At 38.2% G+C, this 24,224-nt stretch overlaps 1 protein-coding gene across 1 annotated transcript in view; it reads right to left on the reverse strand.

Annotated features, from left to right (window-relative positions):
* ANKRD31 (ankyrin repeat domain 31) overlaps nucleotides 1-24,224 on the reverse strand; it is a 142,562-nt gene that overhangs the window by 31,906 nt on the left and 86,432 nt on the right. The window contains exons 18-21 of the mRNA XM_043592111.1: nucleotides 20,372-20,531; nucleotides 18,349-18,464; nucleotides 7,471-7,558; nucleotides 2,542-2,638 (exon numbers count right to left, since the gene is read on the reverse strand). Coding sequence (XP_043448046.1) covers nucleotides 2,542-2,638; nucleotides 7,471-7,558; nucleotides 18,349-18,464; nucleotides 20,372-20,531 — 461 coding nt within the window. The remainder of the gene's footprint in view (nucleotides 1-2,541; nucleotides 2,639-7,470; nucleotides 7,559-18,348; nucleotides 18,465-20,371; nucleotides 20,532-24,224) is intronic.

Here is a 24,224-nt window from a genome sequence, read left to right on the forward strand (position 1 = left end):
TCTACACTACAGTGCCCTTCAGGATACTGGACTCTTTGTTTCCAGTAGTTCTCAAACTTTTTGGCTTTATGACTGTTTTATACTCTTAAAAATTATTGAGGACCCCAAAGGGCCTTTTTTCATATGGGTCTATCTATCAATATTTACTGTTCTACAAAATAAAACAGAAAATTTTAAAACACGAGAATATACAAAGATACATCCCATCGGCTATTAGAATAATGATAGCACCACACATGTGGCCACTAGAAAATTCCATTATACACTCATGAGAGAATGAGAGCCAAAAAGTTTCATTATAGAAACAGTTGTGACTTCATACACCCTTTGAAATGGTCTCAGTGACCTTCAGGGATCACCCTAAAGCAGCTGCTTTAAGGGATAGCAATAGTATCACAGTTTAGGGTTGTTGGTACTGAACTTCAAGCAGACCAGATGTTAGAGTGAATAGTAGACGTAGGTGGAAGAAGCAGTAAGAAGAAATATTAGCAAACAGCTAGTAGCATAAAATACAAGAAGCTGAACAGAGGAGAAAAAATTAGTAATATCACATTTAAAACAGAGTTCAGACAAAAAATAAAAACGGTTTTAAGATTACAAGATTTTAAGTCTTACAACAGTATTAATAAGGACTTACACACCTACAAACCCAACTGCTTGGGAACTTCCCAAAACTCCAGGTATATTGTTAATCATAGAACATAAAGGAAAACTGAAGCTAGTCTTCTCCAAAGTTTACCTTCTCCAAAGGTAATTGACCTACCTGTAGGTCCTATAAGCTCACTTGCTTTATACTAACAGGAAAACAGAAAAGAGAAATAATCTGTAATATTTATTCACTGGGGAGAAAAGCAAAATGAAGATAAAATATTTGTGAATGAAAATAGAAAACTGATTTTTAAGTAAGTTCAGAAAAAAATGTCAAATGATTATAAGAATATAAAGAAAATTAGAGGGGTGCAGGTGGCTCAGTCATTTAAGCAGCCGACTTTTGATTTTGTCTCAGGTCATGATCTTGTGGTTTGTAAGATCGAGCCCTGCATCAGCGTGGAGCCTGCTTGGGATTCTCGCTCCCTCTTTCTGCCCCTCCCCCACTGGTACACACGCACAGCACTCACACTCTCTCTCTTAAAAATAAACAAACTTTAAACAAAAGAATATAAAGGAAATTAGAAAATAACAGGTGAATAAGGAACAAGATCAAAAAGATAACTGCAGGGGCGCCTGGGTGGCGCAGTCGGTTAAGCGTCCGACTTCAGCCAGGTCACGATCTCGCGGTCCAGGAGTTCGAGCCCCGCGTCAGGCTCTGGGCTGATGGCTCAGAGCCTGGAGCCTGTTTCCGATTCTGTGTTTCCCTCTCTCTCTGCCCCTCCCCCGTTCATGCTCTGTCTCTCTCTGTCCCAAAAATAAATAAACGTTGAGGAAAAAAAAAAAAAAAAAATTAAAAAAAAGATAACTGCAACCCCATATTCACTGCAGCATTATTAACAATAGCCAAGACATGGAAGCAACCTATGTGTCCATCAAAGGCTGAATAAAGAAGATGTGGAATGTGCAAATGTACACACACACACACACACACACACACAGAGGAATATTATTCAGACATTAAAAAGAAAGAAATCCTGTCATTTTTGACAACATGCATAGACCTTGAGAGCATTATGTTAAGTGAAATAAGTCAGACAGAGAAAAACAAATACTGTATGGTCTCACTCATATGTATAATCTAAAAAAACAAAAAACTACAAAACACAAAAAAATGAACTCATATATACAGAGAACAGATTGGTGGTTGCCAGAGGTAGAAGGTGGAGGGTGGGTGAAATGGCTCACCCATTTTGACCCCAGGTCAAAAGGTACAAACATCCAGTAATAAAATAGGTCAATCATGGAGGTGTAATGTATAGCATGGTGACTATAGTTAATAATACTGTATTGTATATTTGAAATTTCTAAGAGAGTAAACCTTAAAAGTTCTCATGAGAAAAAAAAAAAAGAAGAAGGTATAGGTAGCTAAGTCTATGTATGAAAAACTAATAAAAATATGCCCAAACAAGAAAACAATATATCTTTCTCAAAAAAGGGAAAAGAAGAGGATATAATATAATCAGGATAAAACCCCTTAAAAGCCCTGAGAGTTTAAGACATACACAAAACCACAAAAAAACACATGGTTACACCACTTAGATAACATTTGTGATAGCAAAAAGAAAAAATTTTAGTGTAAAAAATCTGAGTTTACTATGGAAAGAAATTTATTTTGGGGATTCATGACCAGAGAGGCTGTCATAAAATTCTTGGCTATGGACAACTTTTTAAGATACTAAAATGTCCTCTTCTGAATATTTCAAGTAATAAAAAAGAAAAATATCTTTCTGGGAGTACAATTCCCCATGAAGGTAATAGATTAGATGACCTCATGGTCATTCTTTGGCCCTAAGCAACAATTGTATTCTTAAAAAATTCCAGACCTAACTATTGTAGCTAAAAAGGGATAAATTATGAAAATTCTAAAGCAGTTCTACTTTTTTCACTCACCTGTATTTTTTAGCCAGATCATCCCTTTCTGCCTTCTGTTTGGCAAGCACATTATCCATAACCTCTTTTATCTCTAACATCTTTTCAATGTATTGTTCTGGAAACATGGTAATAAAATAAAAAGTTAACTGAGAGATAGCAATTGTTACATTTGATCACAGAGGACTCAGCCTTACTGTTAAATTTTAAAAAATTTATTTCCCTACGCTGCTCCCCAGTATCAATGGCCCAGATATATAAACCAAGACTCATTGAATTATGCCACCCTATGGAAGTACCCTGAAGAGGGCAGGCCAGCTTGAGTTCTAATCCTGCTACTCCACTAAGTTCTGTGACTCTGGACAAGACATATGACCCCTTTGGTTACTTTTCTTATTTGTGAAATGAGGGTAGGAAATAAATATTTTGTTAAACTTACTTTTTAAAACACAAAAGGAACACATTGTAAGAAAAATTTTCAAATAATATGAATGTTTACACAGAAGAAAAGTAAAAAAGAGTATCCCACTTTCACCCCCTGTTTCTCTTCTTTTTTACTCCACAAAAGAGACTACTGTTAATACTTTGGGAGGGCACTTGTTGGGATGAACACTGGGTGTTGTATGGAAACCAATTTGACAATAAATTATATTTTAAAAAAAAGAATAAAGAAAAGATCTATTCTTGATTTGAAAAAAAAATACTTTGGTAGCAGGGTACCTATTTGTGTGTGTCAATTTTTTTTTTAAATTGTGTATTTATTTAATGCATTGTTCTATATATTTATACTATATGTAACTATTTATTATATTTACCTAACAATAAGAATCATGCCATCAGTTCTTGTTCTTTACACTTAGCATTTAGATAGGGCTATATGATATCTAAGTTCACATAGATCTATATATAATTATTTTTATAATAATTACTTAAAATTTTCCTATTTTCTTCCACTGCTTCCTAAGTAACAGCATCATGCTCTGCCCCATCCATCACAAGTCCACAGATTTACACACAAATGCCAATTATGTCCAAGTCCACATTCCCAAGTAGTAAATGGAAAGGCTTAGATGAATACATTTTCTTTTAAATGACTTTTTTTAAATTAAATTAAATTAAATTAAATTAAATTAAATTTAATTTAATTTTACTTTTGGCTTTGTTTCTTACATTTTTTCCCTAATTATTTTAGACCAATGCATATTTTTCTAGATAACGTAGAGAAAATCAGTGGTGGGAAATGACATGAAGTTCAGAGTTGAAACTTTTTCCAGAACTTTCCTTTGCAAATCAGACAAATGACTTGATCAGTAAAGAGTCAGTGTTCCCAGAGTAGTTTCTGCCCATCACGCACTTGAATTTTAAATCACAGGTAAAAATAACATTATCATAGTAATCAAGAAAATTCTATGTATTTCTATAAAAAAGGATAGGAAGAATTTTACATGTAACTTGACACTATATACTTATTTATCAGATACATTAATCAGTGGTATCTTAGGGAGAACCTAGAATCGCTCTAATATATGTAAGATTTTAATATATGATAATAAAGAATGAGGATGACAGAAATTATTCAACAGATAAGAGGAGGGAAATGGAACAGTTATGTGGGGGTGGGGGACTCTATTCTATCCTCATCTTGTGCCACGTGTGGAAAAGAGATTTCAAATGAAGAGCAGAGTTGAAATGCATAGGAAAAAACCAATATACAAAATGTTTAAAGTAAACATCGTTTTGGTCAGTTTGGTTGAGGCACTAAGGTTTCTGACATCAAAGTGAATACAAGACATCGATAAGAAAAACCTACAGAAGGGGCACCTGGGTGGCTTAGTTGGTTAAGCGTCCGACTTTGGCTCAGGTCATGGTCTCATGGTTTGTGAGTTTGAGCCCCGCATCGGGCTCTGTGCTGACAGCTTGGAGCCTGGAGCCTACTTCAGATTCTGTGTCTCCCCCTCTTTCTACCCCTCCCCTGCTCACACTCTGTGTCTCTCTGTCTCTCAATAATAAATAAGTGTTAAAAAAAATTAAAAGAAAAAAGAAAAGAAAAACCTACAGAAAAATGTACAAAATGGGATCTGTCATTCCTGGACTCCTCAGCCAAATCACAGATATAAAAGGTGTCAGAAGGGGCGTCTGGGTGGTGCAGTCGGTTAAGCGTCCGACTTCAGCCAGGTCACGATCTCGCGGTCCGTGAGTTCGAGCCCTGCGTCGGGCTCTGGGCTGATGGCTCAGAGCCTGGAGCCTGTTTTCGATTCTGTGTCTCCCTCTCTCTCTGCCCCTCGCCCGTTCATGCTCTGTCTCTCTCTGTCCCAAAAATAAATAAACGTTGAAAAAAAAAATTAAAAAAAATAAAAGGTGTCAGAATAAGGAAGTGGTGAATTTGTAAAGACACTTCTTCAGAGAACTATTGCTCAACTGGATGGGAATCTCCATTCTCAACAGCCAGACTGAGAGGTGAGGTTTCTCTCTGTCTCAAGCCTAAGGAGGGCAGTTTCTCAAAGAACTGTTGAAGAGAGTAATAACTTTCTTTTGAGGTGATAATGGACTCACACCTGGCTTCCTCCTTTGAAATCTAGAGGTTGAGGCCCTGCAGGGCAAGACATGTGGACACCAGGGAAAAGGGAGAGTTGCTCTTGTGCTGAAAGTTAACTGTCCTCCTTTCTAACCACAGGTCCAAAGTGCCAGGATCCTGAAGACTTGGTACGGAGCCTGCCCTGTGCCTGTGAGACTGACTATGGAGACTTTTACCTGAGAGAGAGCCTGTGTAGGTGGACCACCAAAAACCAAACCAAAACAAAACAAAACAACAACAACAAAACCAACAAAAAAACAGCAGCAGCAGCAGCAGCAGCTGACGGAAGACAAAGAGGAGCCTGAGAAAGGAAAATGTGCACTGCCCTGCCACACCACAGGAGCCATATACAAGTTCAGAAAAGCCTCAGAAAATTGCTCTGAAGAGACTAAGTTTTAGACATCCGCCAAAGACTGATGGAGTCAGTAGCAGTCAGTATTTAGCCTAGTATTTAGGCTAGCAACTGCTAGCCAAGAACTCTAGAGTCCCGTTGCCTTACCGTTCCTCCCTTAAAGGGGCAGTAGGATGAAGATAAAGGGGTCCTGACTAGTCAATGTATTGGTCATAAAAGAATAAAATTAATTTACAAAGCCTAGGGATGGGGAGGGAAGAAAAGTTTCTAATCTTAAAAGCATTAAAAGAAATAGCAAAGGAAAAAGGCTGATACGTTTTATTATACAGAATTTGAAAATGTATGTACTTAAGCATAAAAAGACAGTTAAGTGGCTGAAAAACATATTTGCAGCAGTTATGGCAGAAAAAGAGTCAATAACTTGATTGTATAAAATGGCTCCAACTTATTAACAGAGAAACAGGAACAGTCAATTCACAAAGCAGGAAAAAAAACTAGAGAAAAAATACCATTAATAATAAGGTAAGTGAAAATATGAGGCACATTTTTCTCATTAAACTGGTAAAATTAATTTAAATGAAAATACTGCTGCTATTAGCAGTGTAAAGGAAAACAAACACTAATGTGTGTTGGGGAAAGTGCAAATTAAATTAATATCTAATACTTTATGAAATAATTTATCAATACAAATTAATAGATTTTAAAATGTTTATAAATTTTTGAGCCAGTAGTTCCAAATCATTCCTATGAAGACAGTCCTAAATTCAAAAGCTATATACTATAAAATAGCAAAGAAGTAGAAAAATGTAAATGCTCAAGAAAAACAGAAAAATTAAGGCCTGGAACATTTACAAAATAGGATACTAGGTAAACCACTAAGAATAATGGCTCTAGAGAGAAAATGTAAAGTTGGCAAGTTTAGCATGATCTAAACTATGTTTTTAATAATTTTATTGAGGTGTCACTGCATAACCAAATTCTTAGAAGAAAGGAAACAAATACAACAAAATACTGTGGTGGGACAGTAGGTATTTTTAGCATTTTTTTCCTGGTTTTTTGAAGTGTATTTATATGCCTTTTAATAAAAAATTTTTAATTGGAAAATTCATCTTAGGTATATAAGGTATTATAAATACTAAATAAAATATATGAACTATTCACATTTGTTTGGGAGTATACATTACAGTATTTTGTATTATTTTCCTCAAAACATAACATGTTTACCATGTGTTAGGCCAAGATGAAAGAATGGGTATAATTTAAAAGGAAATAATTTTTTAAAAGACTGTACAGTATGAACTAGGATAAGAGATGAATAGCTGTATCCTATTACATTAAATATTGAGGAGATACTTTTAACTACTTAAACATTCAGATCTAAATCTATCAAGACCCAATTTTTACCTTGTTATCGTTAACTCATGAAAACACAACTGTGAGCTATCAAAGATTTACAAATATTCAGTGAACTTTTGAGAAATTCCGATTAGTAGGTCAGGGATCAAAGTCAAATTTACTATTTTGAATCACTTGTGTTTTGTAAACAGGAAGACATCTATGCTAAGATACTTACCTGGTGTATCTGCTCATCTGAAAGGTCTGAGGATTTGCCCTACTTGAGTCTCAACTGCATATTCCTCTGCAGATCTGTTTTTAAAGGGCTACCATAGCTGCAGGGAATAACATAATCTCCTCCCTAGTCACTATATTGTGCTTTCTTTTTTCTTCACATCTTCATCTAAACATATCACCAGTAGTGGCTTATCTCTGATCATTGTTTCAAGTGTCTCTCATGTTACTTATGCTATACTTTGAGTCTTAGAAGTATCTTGATCAACAAGTACACTAACTACTGGTTTGCATAAATGACTTCTGATGCTCATTTCTGGCACTTTACCATCACAAAAAAAAGGCTACTTTCAGCCACTGTAAGCTTTGACATAAACATGTACCGTAAGAAGTTGAGGTAGGAATGACCTTGGATGTATGAAATAATCAAACTTGAGTATGGGTGCATACTTACCTGCATCTTCAGGGGTTCTTATTTCAAATTCTAGTAAACTTTCTTGTTTTTCTTCTATGTCTTGTAGAATGGCACTGATGGTATGATGCTATCAGATAAAAATATTAAAAACTTCATTACAAGAAGGTAGGTATTTCTCTCTGATATGCAATTGTCAAATGCACAGTGAAAGTGCTAAAGAAAGTGCTGCTACAATGCTTATTTTGCTTTATGTTCAAAATGTGTTCATGCTTTGTTTACCTGTATAAATGTTGCATACTTGAGGGGAAAAGTAAACTTAAATGTTTTGATTTATGTAGCAGATCTACTCCTGGCAAAAAGACTGTAAGAGTAGCAACCGTATAAAGAATCACAATTTCTCACTGACTTCTGTTACAGTCATAGCTGTAGGTGAAACAAGAACAACTGAGAGCACATGATATTTAAAGACCACATATATGCAACAAGTTTTCTTTAAGGCTCTGTGACTATCACTGCACACTATTGAAATCTCACACATAATCTTAAAACACAAAACACTACTCTCAAAAATTCACAAACGGGATTTAAAGCCCCCTCCCCACGCCCTTGTCAGTAGTGACTGTCTTGCCTGAAATGCCTTCAGTTAACTTTGCCCAGATCCACCTCTTTCCTATGAGAGATGTAATCATGGAGTCGATTCTAGAACTAGGCTGCCTGGGTGTGCTCTGGCTTCACTTCTTCCTAGCTGGGGGGGCTCTAGCAAGTTACTTGTCCTCTCCTTGCCTGAGCAGACTAACACATGTAAAATGCTTAGGACAGGGCCACTGCAAAGTAAGAATTCAATAAATACTGCTTATTATATAAAACCCATCTCATACATGAAACCTCTGACAAATCTAATTCATACTGATTTCTCCTTTCTCAGAATTACTTAAGAATTGCAGTGCTACAAAACTTAGCATTAATATATATAATATCTTACATATTATAGTTCTCCCTCAAAATAATAAGATCTATAGGCAGGAGCATAGCTTTTATATTTGTGAATGATTTCCAAACTGTTGGATATATAGCTGGTGCTCAATAAATGAAAACTGATGGACTGACTCATATTATCTATTCTTTAATATATTCTCAATATACATTCATTTAAAAAATGTGTCAGTCCTCAAAGCCTTCTGAAGTATACTGCCCTGAAATTCTACTTTGGTGCCTACAAGGGACATGAAAAATGCACATAATAAACGTATCCAATTATGTGGAAAAGCAATCTCACTGCTGTCATTTATGAAATGCATCAAAGCAGAACTATAAAATATAAATATGCAAACAAACAAATGAGATTTATTTCTTTTTATACCAAATGGCTATAAAAGCAAACTAAAGGTCTGAACTGGCTATGCCTCTACCTACAGGTCAAGATAAAGAAAACACTTTCTGGAGGTGATTTTCCTTTCTCTTTTGCTCATATTGTGGATGCACTCAGTCTTGGCCACTATGGGCAATAACCTTTAACTCCACACAAGCTACACCTTCCACCATGGAGGGTCCAGCATAATCTTCCCCCCAAGAACCTCTTCTTTAGTCCTTCATTACTTGTTGTTTACCTTAAAAAAAAAAAAAGCACAACAAAAAACCCAACCTAGGATCTGTCTTTGGAATAAGCAGCTTTACATACTTTATATTGTGCTTACTTAAAGCTTCACGAAAATTTTACTATTTCCTATTCCAATTTCCTATTTTTACTGTGGTAGGACCATCTTTGTCTCTGACACCTTTACAATTCTGTACAGTATGGCACAGTGGTGAGAAGCACAGGCTCTGTAGCCAGACTGCCTGGCATTGCTTTAGTTCTGGTACTGCTACTTAACAGAAATGTATTTGGGGAGAGTCTGTCATATAATAAGTACTCAGTGAATACCAACTATTAGTATTGTTATCACTTCTGTACTTCGTCTACGCAGGTATAGAGGAGGCTGCCTACATGTTTTGATTTGATGGTGTTACAAGGTAGCACCAAACTAAAATCATCTCATTTCCTTTCTATCTGGCCATAGGGTCACCCCATCCCCAATGTGATTTGAAGTTTCCAACATTTAAAAGTTCAAATTTACAAAAGATTCTTAATGACTTTAAAGTCCTTATATTTCTTTTGAGTTTTTCTTTCTTTTTTTTTTTTGACTGGGAAATTGTTTTATTAGTTTTTTTTTAATTTTATTTTTTATTTTTTTAAATTTACATCCAAATTAGTTAGCATATAGTGCAACAATGATTTCAGGAGTAGATTCCTTAATGCCCTTTACCCATTTAGTCCATCCCTGTCCCACAACCCCTCTAGTAACCCTGTTTGTTCTCTGTATTTAAGAGTCTTTTCTGTTTTGTCCCCCTCCTGTTTTTTATTATTTTTGTTTCCCTTCCCTTATGTTCATCTGTTTTGTCTCTTTTTTTTTTTCTGAAATTTATTGACAAATTGGTTTCCATACAACACCCAGTGCTCATCCCAAAAGGTGCCCTCCTCAATACCCATCACCCACCCTTTCCTCCCTCCCACCCCCCATCAACCCTCAGTTTGTTCTCAGTTTTTAACAGTCTCTTATGCTTTGGCTCTCTCCCATTCTAACCTCTTTTTTTTTTTTTTCCTTCCCCTCCCCCATGGGTTCCTGTTAAGTTTCTCAGGATCCACATAAGAGTGAGACCATATGGTATCTGTCTTTCTCTGTATGGCTTATTTCACTTAGCATCACACTCTCCAGTTCCATCCACGTTGCTACAAAAGGCCATATTTCATTTTTTCTCATTGCCATGTAATACTCCATTGTGTATATAAACCACAATTTCTTTATCCATTCATCAGTTGATGGACATTTAGGCTCTTTCCATAATTTGGCTATTGTTGAGAGTGCTGCTAGAAACATTGGGGTACAAGTGGCCCTATGCATCAGTGCTCCTGTATCCCTTGGATAAATTCCTACCAGTGCTATTGCTGGGTCATAGGGTAGGTCTATTTTTAATTTTCTGAGGAACCTCCACACTGCTTTCCAGAGCGGCTGCACCAATTTGCATTCCCACCAACAGTGCAAGAGGGTTCCCGTTTCTCCACATCCTCTCCAGCATCTATAGTCTCCTGATTTGTTCATTTTGGCCACTCTGACTGGCGTGAGGTGATACCTGAGTGTGGTTTTGATTTGTATTTCCCTGATAAGGAGCGACGCTGAACATCTTTTCATGTGCCTGTTGGCCATCCGGATGTCTTCTTTAGAGAAGTGTCTATTCATGTTTTCTGCCCATTTCTTCACTGGGTTATTTGTTTTTCGGGTGTGGAGTTTGGTGAGCTCTTTATAGATTTTGGATACTAGCCCTTTGTCCGATATGTCATTTGCGAATATCTTTTCCCATTCCGTTGGTTGCCTTTTAGTTTTGTTGGTTGTTTGCTTTGCTGTGCAGAAGCTTTTTATCTTCATAAGGTCCCAGTAATTCACTTTTGCTTTTAATTCCCTTGCCTTTGGGGATGTGTCAAGTAAGAAATTGCTACGGCTGAGGTCAGAGAGGTCTTTTCCTGCTTTCTCCTCTAAGGTTTTGATGGTTTCCTGTCTCACATTTAGGTCCTTTATCCATTTTGAGTTTATTTTTGTGAATGGTGTGAGAAAGTGGTCTAGTTTCAACCTTCTGCATGTTGCTGTCCAGTTCTCCCAGCACCATTTGTTAAAGAGGCTGTCTTTTTTCCATTGGATGTTCTTTCCTGCTTTGTCAAAGATGAGTTGGCCATACGTTTGTGGGTCTAGTTCTGGGGTTTCTATTCTATTCCATTGGTCTATGTGTCTGTTTTGGTGCCAATACCATGCTGTCTTGATGATGACAGCTTTGTAGTAGAGGCTAAAGTCTGGGATTGTGATGCCTCCTGCTTTGGTCTTCTTCTTCAAAATTCCTTTGGCTATTCGGGGCCTTTTGTGGTTCCATATGAATTTTAGGATTGCTTGTTCTAGTTTCGAGAAGAATGCTGGTGCAATTTTGATTGGGATTGCATTGAATGTGTAGATAGCTTTGGGTAGTATTGACATTTTGACAATATTTATTTTTCCAATCCATGAGCAGGGAATGTCTTTCCATTTCTTTAAATCTTCTTCAATTTCCTTCAGAAGCTTTCTATAGTTTTCAGCATACAGATCCTTTACATCTTTGGTTAGATTTATTCCTAGGTATTTTATGCTTCTTGGTGCAATTGTGAATGGGATCAGTTTCTTTATTTGTCTTTCTGTTGCTTCATTGTTAGTGTATAAGAATGCAACTGATTTCTGTACATTGATTTTGTATCCTGCAACTTTGCTGAATTCCTGTATCAGTTCTAGCAGACTTTTGGTGGAGTCTATCGGATTTTCCATGTATAATCATGTATAATCATGTCATCTGCAAAAAGCGAAAGCTTGACTTCATCTTTGCCAATTTTGATGCCTTTGATTTCCTTTTGTTGTCTGATTGCTGATGCTAGAACTTCCAGCACTATGTTAAACAGCAGCGGTGAGAGTGGGCATCCTTGTCGTGTTCCTGATCTCAGGGAAAAAGCTTTCAGTTTTTCCCCGTTGAGGATGATGTTAGCTGTGGGCTTTTCATAAATGGCTTTTATGATCTTTAAGTATGTTCCTTCTATCCCGACTTTCTCAAGGGTTTTTATTAAGAAAGGGTGCTGGATTTTGTCGAAGGCCTTTTCTGCATCGATTGACAGGATCATATGGTTCTTCTCTTTTTTTTGTTAATGTGATGTATCACGTTGATTGATTTGCGAATGTTGAACCAGCCCTGCATCCCAGGAATGAATCCCACTTGATCATGGTGAATAATTCTTTTTATATGCCGTTGAATTCGATTTGCTAGTATCTTATTGAGAATTTTTGCATCCATATTCATCAGGGATATTGGCCTGTAGTTCTCTTTTTTTACTGGGTCTCTGTCTGGTTTAGGAATCAAAGTAATACTGGCTTCATAGAATGAGTCTGGAAGTTTTCCTTCCCTTTCTATTTCTTGGAATAGCTTGAGAAGGATAGGTATTATCTCTGCTTTAAACGTCTGGTAGAACTCCCCTGGGAAGCCATCTGGTCCTGGACTCTTATTTGTTGGGAGATTTTTGATAACCGATTCAATTTCTTCGCTGGTTATGGGTCTGTTCAAGCTTTCTATTTCCTCCTGATTGAGTTTTGGAAGCGTGTGGGTGTTCAGGAATTCGTCCATTTCTTCCAGGTTGTCCAATTTGTTGGCATATAAGTTTTCATAGTATTCCCTGATAATTGTTTGTATCTCTGAGGGATTGGTTGTAATAATTCCATTTTCATTCATGATTTTATCTATTTGGGTCATCTCCCTTTTCTTTTTGAGAAGCCTGGCTAGAGGTTTGTCAATTTTGTTTATTTTTTCAAAAAACCAACTCTTGGTTTCGTTGATCTGCTCTACAGTTTTTTTAGTTTCTATATTGTTTATTTCTGCTCTGATCTTTATTATTTCTCTTCTTCTGCTGGGCTTAGGCTGCCTTTGCTGTTCTGCTTCTAGTTCCTTTAGGTGTGCTGTTAGATTTTGTATTTGGGATTTTTCTTGTTTCTTGAGATAGGCCTGGATTGCAATGTATTTTCCTCTCAGGACTGCCTTTGCTGCGTCCCAAAGCGTTTGGATTGTTGTATTTTCATTTTCGTTTGTTTCCATATATTTTTTAATTTCTTCTCTAATTGCCTGGTTGACCCACTCATTCGTTAGTAGGGTGTTCTTTAACCTCCATGCTTTTGGAGGTTTTCCAGACTTTTTCCTGTGGTTGATTTCAAGCTTCATGGCATTGTGGTCTGAAAGTAAGCATGGTATAATTTCAATTCTTGTAAACTTATGAAGGGCTGTTTTGTGACCCAGTATATGATCTATCTTGGAGAATGTTCCATGTGCACTCGAGAAGAAAGTATATTCTGTTGCTTTGGGATGCAGAGTTCTAAATATATCTGTCAAGTCCATCTCATCCAATGTCTCATTCAGGGCCCTTGTTTCTTTATTGACCGTGTGTCTAGATGATCTATCCATTTCTGTAAGTGGTGTATTCAAGTCCCCTGCAATTACCACATTCTTATCAATAAGGTTGCTTATGTTTATGAGTAATTGTTTTATATATTTGGGGGCTCCGGTATTCGGCGCATAGATGTTTATAATTGTTAGCTCTTCCTGATGGATAGACCCTGTAACTATTATATAATGTCCTTCTTCATCTCTTGTTACAGCCTTTAATTTAAAGTCTAGTTTGTCTGATATAAGTATGGCTACTCCAGCTTTCTTTTGGCTTCCAGTCGCATGATAAATAGTTCTCCATCCCCTCACTCTCAATCTAAAGGTGTCCTCAGGTCTAAAATGAGTCTCTTGTAGACAGCAAATAGATGGGTCTTGTTTTTTTATCCATTCTGATACCCTATGTCTTTTGGTTGGCGCATTTAATCCATTTACATTCAGTGTTATTATAGAAAGATACGGGTTTAGAGTCATTGTGATGTCTGTATGTTTTATGCTTATAGTGATGTCTCTGGGACTTTGTCTCACAGGGTCCCCCTTAGGATCTCTTGTAGGGCTGGTTTAGTGGTGACAAATTCCTTCAGTTTTTGTTTGTTTGGGAAGACCTTTATCTCTCCTTCTATTCTAAATGACAGACTTGCTGGATAAAGGATTCTCGGCTGCATATTTTTTCTGTCTAGCACCCTGAAAATCTCTTGCCAATTCTTTCTGGCCTGCCAAGTTTCAAAAGAGAGATCAGTCACGAGTCTTATAGGTCTCCCTTTATATGTGAGGGCACGTTTACCCCTTGCTGCTTTCAGAATTTTCTCTTTATCCTTGTATTTTGCCAGTTTCACTATGATATGTCGTGCAGAAGATCGATTCAAGTTACGTCTGAAGGGAGTTCTCTGTGCCTCTTGGATTTCAATGCCTTTTTCCTTCCCCAGTTCAGGGAAATTCTCAGCTATGATTTCTTCAAGTACCCCTTCAGCACCTTTCCCTCTCTCTTCCTCCTCTGGGATACCAATTATGCGTATATTATTTCTTTTTAGTGTATCACTTAATTCTCTAATTTTCCCCTCATACTCCTGGATTTTTTTATCTCTCTTTTTCTCAGCTTCCTCTTTTTCCATAACTTTATCTTCTAGTTCACCTATTCTCTCCTCTGCCTCTTCAAGCCGAGCTGTGGTGGTTTCCATTTTGTTATGCATTTCGTTTAAAGCGTTTTTCAGCTCCTCGTGACTGTTCCTTAGTCCCTTGATCTCTGTAGCAAGAGATTCTCTGCTGTCCTGTATACTGTTTTCAAGCCCAGCAATTAATTTTATGACTATTATTCTAAATTCACTTTCTGTTATATTATTTAAATCCTTTTTGATCAGCTCATTAGCTGTTGTTATTTCCTGGAGATTCTTCTGAGGGGAGTTCTTCCGCTTGGTCATTTTGGATAGTCCCTGGCGTGGTGAGGACCTGCAGGGCACTTCCCCTGTGCTGTGGTGTATACCTGGAGTTGGTGGGCGGGGCCGCAGTCAGACCTGATGTCTGCCCCCAGCCCACCGCTGGGGCCACAGTCAGACTGGTGTGTGCCTTCTCTTCCCCTCTCCTAGGGGCGGGATTCACTGTGGGGTGGTGTGGCTCGTCTGGGCTACTTGCACCCTGCCAGGCTTGTGATGCTGGGGATCTGGCGTATTAGCTGGGGTGGGTAGGCAAGGTGCTCGGGGGCAGGAGGGGCAGGCTTAGATCGCTTCTCCTTAGGTGATCCACTTCAGGAGGGGCCCTGTGGCAGCGGGAGGGAGTCAGATCCGCTGCCGGAGGTTTGGCTCCGCAGAAGCGCAGAGTTGGGTGTTTGCGCGGAGCGAGCAAGTTCCCTGGCAGGAACCGGTTCCCTTTGGGATTTCGGCTGGGGGATGGGCGGGGGAAATGGCGCTGGCGAGCGCCTTTGTTCCCCACCAAACTGAGCTCTGTTGTCAGGGGGCTCAGCAGCTCTCCCTCCCTTTGTCCTCCAGCCTTCCCGCTTTCCGAGCAGAGCTGTTAATTTCTGACCTCCCAGACGCTAAGTCGCGCTTGCTGTCGGAACACAGTCCGCCCGGCCCCTCCGCTTTTGCAAACCCGACTCGGGGGCTCTGCTTGGCCGGCGAGCCGCCCCTCCGCCCCGGCTCCCTCCCGCCAGTCCGTGGAGCGCGCACCGCCTCGCTGCCCTTCCTACCCTCTTCCGTGGGCCTCTCGTCTGCGTTTGGCTCCGGCGACTCTGTTCTGCTAATCCTCTGGCGGTTTTCTGGGTTATTTAGGCAGGTGTAGATGGAATCTAAGTGATCAGCAGGACGTGCGGTGAGCCCAGCGTCCTCCTAAGCCGCCATCTCTTAAAGTACTCATATGAATGAAGTCATATGATGTTTGTCTTTCTCTGACTAATTTCACTTAGCATAATACCCTCCAGTTCCATCCACGTATTTGCACATGGCAAGATTTCATTCTTTTTGATTGCTGAGTGATACTCCATTGTATATATATATATACCACATCTTCTTTATCCATTCATTCATCGATGGACATTTGGGCCTTTCCATACTTTGGCTATTGTTGCTAGTGCTGCTATAAACATAGGGGTGCATGTGTCCCTTCGAAACAGCACACCTGTATCCCTTGGATAAATGCCTAGTAGTGCTATTGCTGGGTCCTACGGTAGTTCTCTTTTTGGTTTTTTGAGGAACCTCCATAATGTTTTCCAGAGTGGCTGCGCCAGCTTGCATTACCACCAAGAATGCAAAAGAGCTCCTCTTTCTCCACATCCTCGCAAACATCTGTTGTCGCCTGAGTTGTTAATGTTAGCCATTCTGACAGGTGAGGTGGTATCTCATTGTGGTTTTGATTTGTATTTCCCTGATGATGAGTGATGTTGAGCATTAGATTCAACAAAAACCGACCATCAACAAGGCATATCATAGTCAAATTCATGAAATACTCAGGCAAGGAGAGAATCATGAAAGCAGCAAGGTAAAAAAAGTCCCTAACATACAAGGGAAGACAGATCAGGTTTGCAGCAGAGTTTTTCTTTGTTAAAGTTGGTTTTCTTTTTAGGGGCACCTGGGTGACTCAGTCGGTTGAGCATCCAACTTTGGCTCAGGTCATGATCTCAGAGTCTGTGGGTTCGAGCCCTGCATGGGGCTCTGTGCTGACAGCTCAGAGCCTGGAGTCTGCTTCCGACTCTGTGTCTCTCTCTCTCTCTCTCTCTCTGCCCCTCCCCTGCTCATGCTCTGTCTCTGTCTCAAAAATAAATAAAAACATTAAAAAAAAAAAGAAAAAGAAAATCAGAGACTCAAGCCTATACTACACATGTGTGTAAGAACTAAATTTATATAATTTGTGTGGTTCAGGAACTCAAACTGAGAAATGAGCATAAAAACTTGTGTGAAGCTGATAAACTTCTAAGGGCCCCAGAAGACGCAAATGTTAAACACGAAGCCTAGGCACACCAAAATTCCCATAGTAATCAGTCCTCAATGAAATGAAATCATAACAAAAAATTAAAAACCACATAAAGAATCATGTTATCATGTGAGACTCAGGAAGAGACCTTAAAATTCCTTTTAGTTTTATTTTGTTCTTTCTTTAAAACAAAAATTCGAAAAGCAAAGAATTTCTAGAAATAAAAAAGAGTCATTTAAATTAAAGTTTCAACATATGAGTTAAAGAGAGTAGAAATATGGGTTAAATAGAGGAGAAATATTTGAGGAGAGAAATAATGAAGCAGGAGAGAGGTCAAAGGATAGCACACAGAATATAGTTAAAGAGTTGGAAAGTTAAAGAGATGGAAAATATGAAAAAGATACTAGAAGATATTAAGACTAGTCTAACCAACATCTAAAGAAAAGTTCAAAAAAAAAGAAAAAAGAAAAAAGAAAATTACTGAGATGGAGGAGAGGCAATTTTCAAAGGTATAAAGACTGAAAGTTTCTGGAATACAAATGAGAAATGTGCCTTCACATTAAAGGAGTATTTCTAGGCCTGAGTTTAATTAATAAAATGCTCCACATTTAGACACAACTTAGTGAAACTGGAGAACATAAAAGCTACAAGATTATCTATAAGGGAGTGACAATTAGATTGACAGGTGACTTTCTGTCCATTATTAACAGATACCAGGAACCAACGTAAATCATTTTCAAAGTGCTAAGGCAAATGCAATTTAGTTTTAATACAACTTAAAATATTTATGCTATAAATTAGTTGATTAACAATAGTTGAAGTTCAAAGAATAATACTGTCTTCTCTACAATGACTAACAGAAAGCATATAAGAGAAGTCTAACTTCTCTTCAAAATAGTATTTCATTGAGGATGCTACTTAAGAAGTTAGTTTCTAGTAAGCTTTGCGTTCTTATCATGTTACACGAATCTTATCAATTAACATATTTTTTATTGAGCAACTACTATGTTATTTTTGTAAAAATATATTTTTATATGAGGAGTTTCAAATACAGCAAACATTACCACTATAAACCATGTGATATCCAGATTGGCTAACCCAGGTTGCTTTCCTCTTTTCTGTCTGGAGTCCAGGGTCCACTGGACCCACTATGAATCCTAGACATTTTTTGGGAGTGGATGGGTGAAGACACACTATGATAGTGGCAGGGTCCATGGGACTAGAAGTAGCTAAAGAACCCAACCTAGGTGTAAACAATAGCAGCTAATCCATATTCTGTATTCAGTGCAGATAAGTGAGTTAACTACACAACATATTTTCTTGGCTCATTTTGTTCAATTAGCTATCTTATTTTCTTGTGACAAAAAATACTTTCAACCTGTGCATTCTTAAAATGGAAAGAGTACTGCCAACAGTTAATGACTGACTAGCCCAAAGAATGGCATTTTCTAAGCTGAAAATTTAAAGGATTTCAACTTCACTCACCACAGGATGGCTTTCTCTTGTTTTTTCTCTGTGTGAAAGAAAAGGTGGATCAACACTTTTGCAGTCGTCACTAAAACACTGTTTATGTCTTTTTGGTCGGGCAGCAGGAATTTTGACTTTAAAAATTAAAATTAGAAAATATAGTAAGAATGTATAAAAATTTAGCTTCATTTTATCAATTTTAATGGTGACAGGAATGGAAAGAATAAATTAAGTCTACAATTACTAAAATATCTTAATTTGGGTCAGCATCTCATTGTTTATTCTCAATTGCTTAATTACAGCTAACATTTACTGAATACTTATCACACGCTAGATGTCAAACTCTTCCTGAGCCATCTTATTTAATCTTCATACAAGCCCTGTAAGACAGGTAGTTTATTCTACCCATTTTACAGAAGAGGAGAGTGAAGCTTAGAGGGATTCAGGAAGTTTTCTTAATGTCACATAGCTAGTATTGAAATCAGATCTGAGGGGCGCCTGGGTGGCACAGTTGGTTAAGCCTCCGACTTCAGCCAGGTCACGATCTCGCGGTCCGTGAGTTCGAGCCCCGCATCAGGCTCTGGGCTGATGGCTCGGAGCCTGGAGCCTGTTTCCGATTCTGTGTCTCCCTCTCTCTCTGCCCCTCCCCCGTTCATGCTCTGTCTCTCTCTGTCCCCCCCCCCAAAAAAAAAAAATGTTGAAATCAGATCTGACTCCAAAGTCCATGCTCTTAAACCACTACATCTATGATTCGTTGTCTCTGATCCTTTCCCATTCTGGATTTCCTTTCTTCATATAACTATTGTTCCCCTACATCCCTCATCCCTTTATGGTACCTGACCAAGGAAATGTACACACAAGAAACAACAGACAAGTGGGAATTGATACAGCATTTCATAACAGAGTGCCCAATAACTCTAAATACAGCTGTGGAGAGGGAGAGATACATGGCTAGGGCTCTAAGAAAGGCTCTGACCCTATATATTTACCATATGGTAGCAGGTAATGAACAGAAGAAACCTTGTATCAGTCTTGACCTTGACCTACATGTGATCTAGCTCACTAGTAAAATAGGACACAATGATTATCCTTGGCTCTGACCAATCGTAACAGTAATAATGATTCCTCTCTTGAAAATCAACAATTGTTAAGGATAGTATAGGCTGGGAGAAAAGTGACAGGGATTCTTTTCCCAATCTTTCTGCCTCACTGGAAGAAAGGGCAGATATGTTCCTGGGTTTCTTGTATGAGTCAAGCAGGACAGAAAAGGAAGAACAATTCATTCTCCTCAACATTTAATAAATTGTGTTTAACTGTTTGTCTTCTGGTTGATCTCCACACAAGACTGGAACTTCCTCAAGCCCAAGTACATAGTTTGCATAGCAGGTGCTCAACAAATGTATGCTATCTAAATTAGTGTTCACTGAATGCCTAATTCTTGTAGATAATTCATTATATTATTTAAATGCAAACTATTTCTAAAAAATGGTTCATAAAATTTTGCCTGGCTGTACATTCCCTTGAAATATTCTTTACACTATGTTCATACATACACATATGTATACATGTATATTTCCTTAACAAATTCATATTCTGGCATCAGAACATGAGATTCTTGAAAAGTTGGCATCAGTCCAACTTTCACATGTACCATTACAAATTTTGAAGTAATGGAATCTTACTTCCAAAGACTGAGTATAATGTCAACCTTTTCCAGCCCCTCTACGAGTAAGCCAATCTGTGTGGATTCAATTACATCTCTATCTCAGACCCAATGTTAGAGATTAATAATGGTTTAATGAATAATATGGGCTCCATTTCAACACATAATTCCAAACCAACAGGATCATATGGTATATAAATTAAACCAAATGTGGAAATGCTAATTTCTAAAAATAAATAATGCTTTTCAAGAGTTTAATAAACATATAAAACATCTACCCCAGTCATGAAACAATTTACACTATAAATCTGAAGGTTTTATTTTTCTAAGCAGAGGCATACACTTGTATAAAAGAGCAGGCAATACTTCCACACATACCAGTGACTGTAGCATTACTTTCATCTCTATTATCAGTTTCAACATCATAAGATTTCAGCAGCTCTTTTGTTTTTTCATCATCTGCTTCATCCAAAGCAGTATTCTGCTTTTGATTCTTTTGATTTGGGTTTGCTCCATGTTGTAGTAGAATCTCAGCTGCCTAGAAGATATTTTCCCAAGGTTATGTCCATAGACACCTTTCTGCTTTCATTTTAAGACACCACCATTAAAAGTTATCGAAGTATAAAAAGCTATCAAAAAAGTTGGCAAACTCTGGTCAAGAAAATTTTTGATTAAATTTGATATGACAACTGTAAACTGATCCACTGATTTGGCCTGATCTGTCCTCACAGGAGAACCAAACATGATGACATGAAAGTACCAGATATGCAGCCTTCAGGGCAGTTAAGAAGCAAATATAGGTAAAATGAGGTGCAAGATTTACTCTGTCTCTTTAACAGAGCTCTTTGTCTTCCTCCAACCTGCATTACTATATTTTAGGTATGTTCCTTGTTTAAGAAATTTTATGAGCTAGCATGAGAATCCATAACCCTCCTAATAATGTCTATGCACGTCTATTATGCGTCCTAACTAACTTACATGTTAAAGGTAAAAGGCAACTTAGAATCTACTCCAACCCCATCATTTTAAGGAAGAGGGAACTGAGGTCAAAGAGCTTGTGACATTGGGTGGAGGGTGATTTCTAATATAAATGAATTTATAAGTTTACAAAGTCATTTATATTAGAATGTAAAGTTTAATAACTCAAAGTTGTTGCACATTAAAAATTAGTGAATGACCAAAGTTAAAGGTGTTACTAATTGGTTTATAGTATAACTCAGTTAGTGAGCAATAGCCAAGGAGTCCATCTGCGTGAGGAAAGCGATTCAAATCACTGAAAAACCTGATCAGGAAAAGATGGCCAGGATTTTGTTAAAAATAGAGACATACTATGTGTCAGTGGCTTTTCTCTTTCTCCTTATGTCCAGGTATGGAGAAGCAGAGATACTTAGGAGCAGATGGGCCAGTGAAGATGACAAGGACAGCCCTTCATTTGTTCCATCAGCCCAGGGTTAGCATAGCATAAAAGAAAACACATTTGTTTTCAAGTCAAGCATATAGAACTCACTCCTGCTACTTACTAACTGTCCTTGAAGAAGTTTATTTACCATTTGAACCTCACTTTTATCACCTTTGAGAACTAAATGTGAGCCCTTGTCCAATATCTTATACTAGTGGGTCTTTAATGAAAGCAGTCCCGTCTGAGTAAAGGCATTTTGTTTTGTTTTTACAAGAAGGGGTGAGCAGTACCTCAATCCAGTAGTTTCTAAGCCTGAGTGATCAGTAAAGTCACCTGTGGAATTATTTAAAAATACAGATTCCTTATACCCTCTTTCCACTACTATATGGGGGAGAGAGGAAGCTTGTTTTGTTTTGTTAACAAAGGAAGCTTTTCTAGAGTTAAAAATTATGCCATATAAATAATGACTCTTCTGTGTGTTAGGATGAGGCCTTCCTCTCAGGCCTTGACCTTTAATGTATTAACATGGATTCATTTAATATATTAGTTCTGAGGAAACAGAGAACTCAGCCCATTGGAATGGGACCCTGAACAGCTATTTTTCAGTAATGCCTAAAAGAACAGCTACAGGGCCACAAGGCACTAAAGAGGAATGGCTAACAGAGAGCTCCAGGCAATAAGATAGGGTGGACCTGAGGAGCAAAGAGCTTGACAAAAATTAGGTGACCAAGAAGTAGGCCCCTTGCTTAACTTTTTTTTTTTTTAATCCGCTTTACTAGGGTAATCACGACGACAACCATGACTTAGAAACATTCCATCATCATAAAAAAATTTATTATGGCTCTCTGCAGTCAATCTTTTCCCACCTCCCTTTGGCCCTTGGCACTCAGCAATCTGCTTCAATCACTATAAATTTTGCCTTTTGTAGTATTTCATACGAATGGAATCATACAGTATACAGTCTTTTTTGTGTGTGGCTTAAGTTAGCATGATGTTCCTGAGATTCATCCATATTGCTGTATCGATGGTTTCATCTGGCTACTTGCTAGCTGGTATGGGAACAGTGTTATAACAATGAATGGAAGTTACACCTATTCTGCCACGCAGACAGACGTGTTCAGGAACGCCTGTAATGAAGATGTTTCTAAGAATGCTACTTGCTAGGTATGATGAGAAGAGTGTTACTTCAGGGAATGGAAATTACATATCATTTGCAATGTATGTGGTATTAAAGGATACTTGTAGTAAAGATGTTTTTAAGAAAAAATAGTTTGTTCCTTTTAATGATGTACCTGTGTATCCATCTATTTATTTATCAGTTGAGAGACATTTGGGTTCTTTCCAGTTTCTGGCTATTATGAATAAAGCCACTGTGAACATTTGAGTATATATCTTTATGTAAACAAAAGGTTCTTTTTTAAGATTTCTGTCTCTCTGTTGGACCTCTAGTTTTGTTCATGTATTACTTTCCCGATTTTACTGAGTTGTCTTGTAGACTGCTGGGCTTCTTTAAAACCATTATTTTAAGTTCTTTGCCAGACAATTCATAGATTTCCATTTCTTTGGGGTCAGTTACTGGAAAATTATTGTGTTCCCTTCTTGGAGCCATGTTTTCCTGATTTGTTAGTCTTGCCTTGACTTGCCTTGAAGTCTTGCATTGCCATCTTCACATCTGAAGAGACAGTCACATCCTCTAATCTTCCCTAACCAGCTTTGAAAGAGACATCTTCACCAGTCAGTCCATCTCAGGATTCTGAGGCTTTCTTAGATTTTTTTCTATAGATGTATTTGCTGCACATTTCTTGTTTTCTCTTGGGGGGAGTTCTTAAAACTGTATGCCTTCTATGGATTCCATGAAGCCAGGCCAATTGGCTTTTGTTTGTTTTTCCAAGGGGGGTTCTCTAAAATGTCCCCTGAAATCCTACAGAATTGAACTTTCTGTGTTGGATTACTAGCAAGTCTGCAAAGGCTTACTTTTGCTGCCCACGAGACTGCACAGAGAGAGCTGGCCACAGAGTAGGGTAATGGAAGGGGTACGTGGGTGAGGTGTGCAGAGCATTAGGGAGATCCAAGGAGCTACGTGGGGAGTTCTACAGGTGAGGCATCTCCAACAACCTGTAGGTAGGCTTCCTGGAGTCCACAAACTGGTTAGTTGGAACAACTGTGGAGCAGTTAGCAGCATCACAGAAGCTGGTGAGTTCTAAGCCTTTGCTGCTATGTCCCCAGCCTCTCCCAGCCCTTCAATCTTGCAGATCACCTCATCAATTCAGGTGAGGCAAAAAAGAAGTGTGTCTCTTGGTGTGTATTTGTATAAGAGAAGAATTTCCTAAGAGAAGAATTGCAATCGCCAGCTATGATAGTGGATTTCCCATTTCTTTTTTAAAAAATTTATATATGAGAGAGAAAGAGAGAGAGAGAGGGAGAGAGGGAGGGACTGAGAGAGGAGACACAGAATCTGAAGCAGGTTCCATCTCTGAGCTGTCAGTTCAGAGCCCGATGCAGGGCTCGAACTCACGAACCGTGAGATCATGACCTGAGCCAAAGTCGGATGCTCAACCAACTGAACCACCCAGGTGCCCCTATTTCCCATTTCAATTCTGCTTTTACTTCATTTATTTTGAAACTCATTACTGTGTGCACCCACTTTCAGAACTGCTATGCCTTCTTGGTCAAATATTCCCCTTATACTTATGCAATGTCCCTCTTTATCCCTGACAATATTCGTTGCTCTGAAATCTACTTTGTCTTAAGCTTCCAGAGTCACTCATTCTTTTGATTATTGTTTTCATGGTGTATCTTTTTTCCTCATTTCCTCTTCTTCATAGCCCCTGG

Source organism: Prionailurus bengalensis, chromosome A1 (assembly GCF_016509475.1).
Source record: "Prionailurus bengalensis isolate Pbe53 chromosome A1, Fcat_Pben_1.1_paternal_pri, whole genome shotgun sequence".
Taxonomy (NCBI): domain Eukaryota; kingdom Metazoa; phylum Chordata; class Mammalia; order Carnivora; family Felidae; genus Prionailurus; species Prionailurus bengalensis.